Here is an 8,603-nt window from a genome sequence, read left to right on the forward strand (position 1 = left end):
GTGTTTCATTAGGCTACCTATAAATGTATCGTATATGTTTCTGGAGTGAGCGTGCTCTTTTATTTCAGCCATTCTGTAGTTAGCATGAAAAACAACAGCGAGAGGGAGCCATTTTCAAACGTGTATCTTCAGTCTCTTAGCAACGTGTTTGTTTATGGGTTTCCCTCGTTTTGTGAGACCAGTAAGTCGATTAAACAACTCGCTAAATCGATTTAAAGTGGTGAAACACAATGAATGAAGTTGAGCTTCTGTCAGACCGAGTTGCAGCTGTTGAACTCGACAGAAGGAGAAACCGGGAGCTGCGACGCCGAGAGAGGATCTTCAATGATCAAATCCGCACGATTGGAGTAAGTTTGTTTGGTGGAATACATGTTATACAGCATTTTATCAATTATACAGCTGTAAAAAAAAAACATCTGCAAGTTAATTTGTTGATTTCTCTCTTGGTCAGGTTGACAAAGATGCTCTCGACCACCAAGTTAAAGAACTAAGAGAGAAAGACCAACACCAAGCGAATGAATTTAAAATCTATGGTGAGTTCTGTAAGGATTTTATTTTTGAATCTATTATTAGAAAATATTTAATATATCATTTATTCATATACAATGAGTACATTAATAATTTTTTTTAAAAATATTCCTGTATTTGAAAATAGTCCAAGTGGTGTAACTGTCTGAAAAAGAAAAAAGGAGGAAAAAAGTAATAAAAATGCTGCAGATATATACGTTTATATATATATGTGTGTAGTCTTATAATAATAAGCAAATAATGTAGAAAACTTAGTGATTTAGTTATTTTTACAAATAAATATTTTATGTACACGTTTTCTAAATTAATTGATGTAATTGCAATAAAAATGCTTAAGATATATATGTGTGTGTGTGTTTAATATAATATTAAAATAAGTAATTTAGAAAAAGTATTTTTTACTCAGAAATATTTTATGTACACGTTTTCTAAATTGATTGGTGTAATTGCTTTACACAAATTTGAGTATTTTCATTACTTTTTACTTTACGTTTTCATCCAAAAAGTTGCGCAATTCACATTTACATTGAACTTAGGTCAAACCCTTTTCCTTTCTCTTTTTAGCTGATGAGCTGCTGTGCAGTGATCGTGTGGCGTGTGTCCTGGAGCAGCAGCAAAAGAAAGATGAGCGCCTGTTGAATGAAGCCATTGTGCAATTCAGACAACAGTTTCAACAACCTGCCAGCCGTCGTGAGTTTGATCTGAATGATCCAGAGCTGCTGAAGAAGCAGGAAGGGGTGCGGATACTGCCGGGGCTGACTGGAGAAGATCTGGCCCAGAAGGACAGGCTGAGGAAGCAGCAGGAGCAGCTCAGAGGATGGACCCTACAACAGCAAGACGAGCTAGAGCGAGCAAAACAACAGTTACAACAAGAAAGTAAGTTCCCTGGATGAATGGTAACCCCTTCCATATGAGCCCCAAAAACTGTACATTTTTGCTAATTTTTCAGTGACACTTAGAATAGAATAGAAGTTTATTGTCATTGTACCATTTGCATGTACAACGAAATTTAAAAGTACCAGCCAGTCAGAGTACTGTAGTCATACATACATTCATAAGATAAAAATTAAATAAAAAGGTACAGAAAATTGTACACAGTCACATTCACCATCTGTCTATTTTTTCACATCTCATGAAAACAGTGTTTTTGATTATTGAGAGTGGTTATAGCTGTTGGTTTTTTAGTCTGTTTGTCCTGGCTCTAATTGTCCTGTATCGTCTCCCTGATGGTAACAGTTCAAACAGATCATGTCCAGGGTGTGATGTGTCTTTGAGGATGCTTTGGGCTTTCTTAATACAGTGTGAAGTGTATAGATCTTCCAGTGTTGGGAGAGGGCAGCCTACGATCTTCTGTGCCATGTTTATGACCCTCTGGAGCGCTTTCCTCTGAGCCACTGTACAGCTGGTGAACCATACGCCAATGCAGTAGGTTAGGATGCTCTCTACAGAGCACCGATAGAAGGACACCAGTAGTCTCTGAGTAACGTTGTTCTTCCTCAGCACCCTAAGGAAGTACAGTCTCTGCTGGGCCTTTTTCAGCAGCTCAGAGGTGTTTGTGCTCCAAGTAAGGGCCTCCTCTAACTGGACTCCCAGAAACCGGAAGTCAGCTACCCTCTCTATACAGTCCCCACTGATGAAAAGTGGAGTAATGTCCGTTTTCTTCCTCCTGTAGTCAATGATCAGCTACTTGGTCTTTATGGTGTTGAGGAGCAGATTATTCTCCTTGGTCCTTCTCTTTATTTAAGACTTGGTCCCAGTCTTAAATGTTTGGCTATGTTCTTTCTGAAAAGATATAGTGAATGAATGCACTGTATTTCCCTACTATAATTGTTTTCTCCTTTTACAAACTATATAGTGCACCAGTATGATCAAAGCAGACTGGCTCTAGACAGTCGAGCTCTTGAATTGCAGATGATGGAGGAACAAGGCAAGAAAGCTGCAGCCATTGCCACCAAAGACTTTAATCTCGCACTGGTGAGACACTGATCACTAAAGTCCATAATTTAGGCTTAAAAATTCAGGAAGAGCTATCAGTAATCTCAATTAGCCATCATTTTCCTGTTGTTCCTTGCTGATTCTTGACCTCAGGCTGCAGAAATCACAAATCGACATCTACAAGAGCATCACGAAGAGGAGGAAAACAATCAGACGGACATCCTGAACCAGCTAAATGGAGACCTGCTGATGGAAAACCCTGAGCAGGATATTAGTGTGCTGGGTTTGTCTCGCCTGCGCAGGGACCATTACAAGGGAATGAGTCCTAAAGAGCTCCAGCAGTACACACAATACCAGCTGCAGCAAGCAGAAGATAGGAAGGTAAAGTCCAGCACTTGGTACTTTGTTTTTTCAACTTTTATTTATTAGCAAGTAACATTAAATGGCACTTCTGAAATGTTTCAAACATTAAAATACACTTAAGTGATAAGAACCAAACAATTGTGTGCAGCGTGCTGTCATGGAACAACGAGAGAAGGAGCTTCAGGAGCATCACGAGCGCATGACATCTGCCCGTGCTGCACTGCTGCTAGAAAGACAGCAAGCACGCATTAATAAGGAGCTGCGCAGGTCAATGGACAACACCAACGGACAGCTGGCTCAGGCCCATGATGCTCAGTGAGTAAAATAGGGTTTGGCTGACTATACTGGATTACCACACCTACTAATTCATTCAAAATAACTTTTGTCAGTGGACTATACAGCAGTTTTGTTAGTGATAACTAAAATTAGTTATGATTTCATTATTTGAAAAAGAAAAAAAAAGTTTAAAAAAAACCCCATAAAATTTAAAAATGTTGCCTTGATAACTGAAATGCATTTTGGTATTAAAATTACTAAAACTAAAACTGAAATAATCACTCTTTCCATTTACAGGAAGAAACATCTTCAAGATGTGTACACAAACATTCCCGATGAGCGCTATTTTTCCCAGTTTAATACCAGCAGTAGATAAACATTACACAAACGGAACCTGAAAGATGAACACCATCGGGGCTCAATAATCGAGGACTATACACTGTATCATTTTACAGTAAACCTTGGCTTTAAATAGACAGGGACTCCACTTGAAGTGTTTTGGAAATTTTAACTGGTGGCGATGGATGGTGAATGTCATATGGATTTGGAACACTTGTTTTTTAAAACATTCATGTTGTAAACAAAATAAGTTGCATATTCATTAACAACTGAAATCAGGTAACTTTAGTCAGCCTACAAAGGTTGTTAAAGTAAAAATGTACTTTTAAAAACGTTCAAGGAATAGAAATAGTGTCCTGAAGTGGTCTACCTTGTAAACACCTATATTTTGTGTGATTTTGCTGTCATAAAAATCGAAAATCTTGATTAGCATTCACAAAACTGCTGTCATCAGCCTGAAGGTTCAAGAACTGGACTGAAGTCCTCCATTTTGTTTCAATGGAAGTCAAGGTAATCAGTTCACAGATTCTGCACCAGATGGCAGCACAGGCCAGTTCAACATAATACATTCAGTTTCTCACATCAAGTAACAGTTCAATTGCAGAATTCACACCCCCAGTATGTTCACCAATATGACAAACATAAGGGAAAAACATCCTGTAAAAAATGCCCTTAGAGCATGTTTAAAACCTCCTGATTTAGAGACCACCTGTTATAGTAGTCTACAGTAAACTTTCCGAGACAAACTTGTCCCATTTTACCAACAATACCTCAATAGCCTTTTTCTTAGTTTGACTTGGCAGTGAGCTGTACCTAGAAATAAAGAGCGAAAGGACAAATAAGTTACAAATAAACAGCAAAGCCTGGTTGTAGATTATGCTAAAGACCAAAAAACATAAACTTTTAAGTAATGTCTGTATAAATCCTAAAATATGACAGGTGTAGTTATCTGTTACCTGAGGGAGTTTATGACCAGCTCTTTCAATGTGCCTAAATTAAAGCTCATTCCTCCAAAGCCCATGAAGGCTTCGTAGAAATCGTGTGAAAGGGCAGTGGCCCCAAATAGAGCTGGATCATCCGAGCTGATCACTACAGGATGACCCTCAGCCATCAGCACTGCCGCTGGGTGGTCCCGCAAGTCTGAGACCAATTTCAAAACCTGACAAAGAATTCAAATTAGTATTTTCAAATAAGTGACTATTCAGACAATGAATCATAAATATAGCAAAGACTGGGGGAAAAAACACAGTGGAAAGCTGGAAATATGAAAATTATTTATTTTAAAGGGATAATGGGTAATGCTATACCTGATTTGAGATTGGACAAACTTCAAGTGGTACATCCATCTTTCTAGACATCTCTTTAACTACAGGATGACGTGCCAAAGCAAAGCCGTGACCTATACGTGTGGCGTTGAATAGAAGAGCATCCATGAGGTTCTGATCGACATCTGTTCCCTGTGAATCTGTGTGGGAAAAGCGAATAACGTTACCTGATGTTACTATAGCAACTGTAAAAAAGAACAAGCACTCAATCTTTTTGAGCCTAAAGGATGACTTTGAGTTACACTGCTTTGTACCAGATGAAAGAACCAAGATGTCAAAAGAAACCTGTCTCTCCTGCATGAAAAAAGTAGGGCAGGTTAACACCCCTGTCTTCAGGTAGACTCAAAGCCTCCTTGAAGTACCACAGAGGTCTTCCAAGGTCTTCTCGTCCTACCTGGAGTCATAAAAGGAAATGTTTTCTTCAAAGTTTATTCACGAATTATGCATTTCAGCAATATGCTCATCATATACTCACAAAGTCAAAGCCTGCCATGATATCTGGAAAGTTCCTGTGTAGTGTCATTGCTTCCTCTACTGTCTTCACCGCCTCAGTTGCATTTATACCCCTAAGAGCAACAGGAAATGATTTCTGTCAATTCAAATCTTCTTTAAATCAAACCATTTCAAACAAATGCTGTTCTTTTTAACTGTATATTTATCAGAGAACCCTGAAAAAATGGATCACTGTTTCCACAAAAAATATAAAGCAACAACTGTTTTCAACATCTATAAATATAAGAAATGTATCATGAGCAGTAAATCAGCATATTAGAATGATTTCTGAAGGATCATGTGACACTGAAGACTGGAGTAATGATGCTGAACATTCATCTTTCCCGTCACAATAACAATTTACAATGTTTCACCTGTGGATGGTAAAAATCACCCGAGCCCCTAAGAAGTCTGGGTAGTTTGCAGTAAATCTTCTCACAACGTCCTGGCAGGCCCTCATACTCCAGTCCTTATTATTTAGTCTGCCATCAAGTTCATATGTCTTGAAAATGAACACATTATTAGTATTTATTTACAATACACACAATTTTAAATTGATTTTATTAAGGGGAAATTCATCCATACCGCTGGCAGCAGCGCCCTGATTTCCACATACATGATGTTGTCCTCATAAAACTGTCTGAGACCTTCATAGAGGTAGTCTTTGAACACAGGTGCATAGGTGACCAGCCCGTAGGCCACCAAGAATGCCTGCTCAAATCTCTTCCACACAGTATCTTGGCTAGGATAGGCTCTGTCTGGGTCCTCGGTGAAGAGTGTGAGATTTCGAATGAAACTGTGGATACAAATAAACATCTGAGACAAATATCCCTCACCTACAGTTTCAGATTCACTGTATTATTTCAGGTTATACCTGTTGTCCAAATCAGTGCTGTTTTTAATCTTCTCCCTGAGGGATCTGAGCAAAGTCCATGAGGAGCAGCGTGGACTAGACGCAGGCTGTACAGAGGAGAAGATAAACTGTACGGTCTGCTCATCTGTGAAACACACGTAGCAGTTCTCTCTGTAGGTCACGTTCTTCACCAGCCAATCCACACCTACCATAGCAAAGTCATGAACATGCAGGGCCGCACCTGGACAAAAGATAGATCACATAAATCATCATAGTTAAGCCTAGGTGGAGTTTAAATTGTTCATACTGTGTCTTACATTTATATATTTAATCCTTCAAAATTTATTAATGTTTTTGAAAGATGTTTCTTATGCTCACCAGGGCTGCATTTATTTGAGCAAAAATAGTAAAACAAAAACCTAATATAAATAACCGTCTCATTTAATATATTTTTTTTAAAAATTATTTATTCCTGTGATGTCAAAGCTGAATTTTCGGCATCATTTCTCCAGTCTTCAGTGTCGCATGATCCTTCAGAAATCATTCTAATATGCTGATATTTTTGTGGAAACTAAGCTTTTTTTTTTTTTTTTTTTTTTTGGATACTTTGATGAATAGAAAGAATTCAAATGAACAGCATTTATTTGAAATAGAATCTTGTAACATTGTAAATGTCTTCATTGTCACTTTTGACCAATTTATATATGAAAAAAGTATTAATTTCTTTAAAAAAATAAATAAAAATTGTATTGACCCCAAACGTTTGAACGGTAGTTCATATATATTAAATTAAACACACACACACACACACACATATATATATATATATATATATAGAGAGAGAGAGAGAGTGTATTTCTGATTATTATCATTCAATCAAATCACAAACTACACAATAACTCTGCAGTATTACATTACTACACCTTTAGGCATCTTCTGAAGCAAACTAAAGACAGGACTTTGATCAATGAGGCACTTCGCCTTGAAGAAATGCATGGACGGTGGGAACTGTCTTGCTTCCATATCATGCTGCTTCAGTTTCTGAAGCTTTCCGTCAAGCAGTTTCTCTCTCTCGTTCAGTGTTATGTTGCCTCCTGTCCTTCTAGACGCCTCTAGCCTTATCAGAGCCTCCCGCTTCCTGGGATCTGGTCCACAGTTACATGATGCACACCACAGAAACAGCATCCACATCAGGTCTCTTAGTGTCACTGCGTGCATGGCTGGGATGATATTCAACCACAGATCTCTGTGCTATTGGTGAAAAGTAATAAACAAGTAGCTGGTTAATTATTTAAAGGTGCACAAAGTGATTTTTTTGTTTATTATCCAATGATCGATATGATGGTCTTGTATTTAATACTAAAAACTGATGCAGTAAAAGTCAAGTAGCAGTAAATGTTTTCAGTTACTGTGTCCATTTGTGTCAGTCAATTATATTTAGTTGAATTTAAATAAAAATGTAAGTTTGTATAAACACGTTATTTACAGATGCATTAGTCTCACCAATGATTAATTGGTAAAATTTTATTTTTTAGTTAAAATAAAGTGATATGTCTACTCATACATAGAAAAAAACTCTTAATTTCTTCCCTAGGAGTGTAAATCAATTGAAATATTTATAATTTCAGTTTTTGTTTTGAAACACTGACACAAACACACAAAGAACAAATACTCAGAACATATTAGTCAGCTGTTAGTTTTAGTAGCAGACTGAATGTACAAGCAGTGTTGAAACTGCAGAAAAGGGGATTTGCCCACTGCTTGCACTTCTTTCTTTTTTTGACACTCAGCAACAGATTTGCCTTGAAACCAGTTTCAACCTTCAACCACCAGCTGTTGGAAACTGTTTACTTCTATAAGCAAAATTTAAACTAAAACGAGGCATATAAATGAAATCTATCAATCCTGCCCATCTGTTGCAGACCCAATTACTTGTAAACAACTCACATGACAGCAGCCTGTCGAGCAGTACTGTAACGTTACCTATTATAGGTCATGATTTTGCTGTCCAGCTGCTGTCGCAGTCACGTTTTCTTTATAATGCTGATACAGATCAAAAACGTCATGACATGCCTTTTCGATTTTGAATTTCGATCGATTTCATTGCGAATGGACTCAATTGTCCAATATACTCGCGTTTACATGAATAAAGGCCAAATAAACTTACAGAAAATAAATACCTTCCGACAAAGTGAACAGGTCTTACCTAGCAAATGAATCCGCCGTAACTCTACAATAAAAAGATGCAAGACTGAACGACTTCTGCTCCACTACTGTACTGACTTCCACAACAGAAAGTGACGTCATGTCTTTCCTGGGAGCTCATTGGCTCCGCTGTGTGGCAGACAGTGCGCGTGGACAAAAGACATGCTGAGGACAAAGACTTGTCAGCGTGTTGAAAAACTATAGAATATATTACATTAATCTCGGCCTTGTTTTTTTTTAAGTTTATAAGACCATAAGGCAATAAGAAAGCGATATATTTCACTATT

The 8,603-nt window shown here is 37.7% G+C and overlaps 2 protein-coding genes across 3 annotated transcripts; one reads left to right on the forward strand and one right to left on the reverse strand.

Moving 5' to 3' along the window:
* The first annotated feature begins 75 nt into the window (after nucleotides 1-75).
* Nucleotides 76-3,866, forward strand: ribc2 (RIB43A domain with coiled-coils 2). The gene is made up of 7 exons (XM_079414355.1): nucleotides 76-347; nucleotides 452-533; nucleotides 1,093-1,404; nucleotides 2,384-2,502; nucleotides 2,617-2,844; nucleotides 2,975-3,141; nucleotides 3,400-3,866. The coding sequence occupies exons 1-7, from the start codon at nucleotides 231-233 to the stop codon at nucleotides 3,476-3,478; spliced, it is 1,104 nt and encodes a 367-aa protein (XP_079270481.1). The 5' UTR covers nucleotides 76-230; the 3' UTR covers nucleotides 3,479-3,866.
* Nucleotides 2,876-8,394, reverse strand: LOC306868260 (adenosine deaminase 2-A-like). 2 transcript variants are annotated; one of them, XM_079414354.1, is made up of 11 exons: nucleotides 8,318-8,394; nucleotides 7,035-7,362; nucleotides 6,321-6,352; nucleotides 6,133-6,218; nucleotides 5,844-6,054; nucleotides 5,633-5,760; nucleotides 5,242-5,332; nucleotides 5,052-5,160; nucleotides 4,749-4,906; nucleotides 4,398-4,600; nucleotides 2,876-4,254 (listed from the first exon to the last, which is right to left on the reverse strand). In XM_079414354.1, the coding sequence occupies exons 2-11, from the start codon at nucleotides 7,327-7,329 to the stop codon at nucleotides 4,164-4,166; spliced, it is 1,404 nt and encodes a 467-aa protein (XP_079270480.1). In that variant the 5' UTR covers nucleotides 7,330-7,362; nucleotides 8,318-8,394; the 3' UTR covers nucleotides 2,876-4,163. The 2 variants fall into 2 exon arrangements, with proteins under 2 accessions (XP_079270480.1, XP_079270479.1); XM_079414353.1 differs by having other exon boundaries at nucleotides 6,133-6,352.
* Nucleotides 8,395-8,603: the final 209 nt, after the last annotated feature.

Source organism: Barbus barbus (assembly GCF_936440315.1).
Source record: "Barbus barbus genome assembly, chromosome: 50".
Taxonomy (NCBI): Eukaryota; Metazoa; Chordata; class Actinopteri; order Cypriniformes; family Cyprinidae; genus Barbus; species Barbus barbus.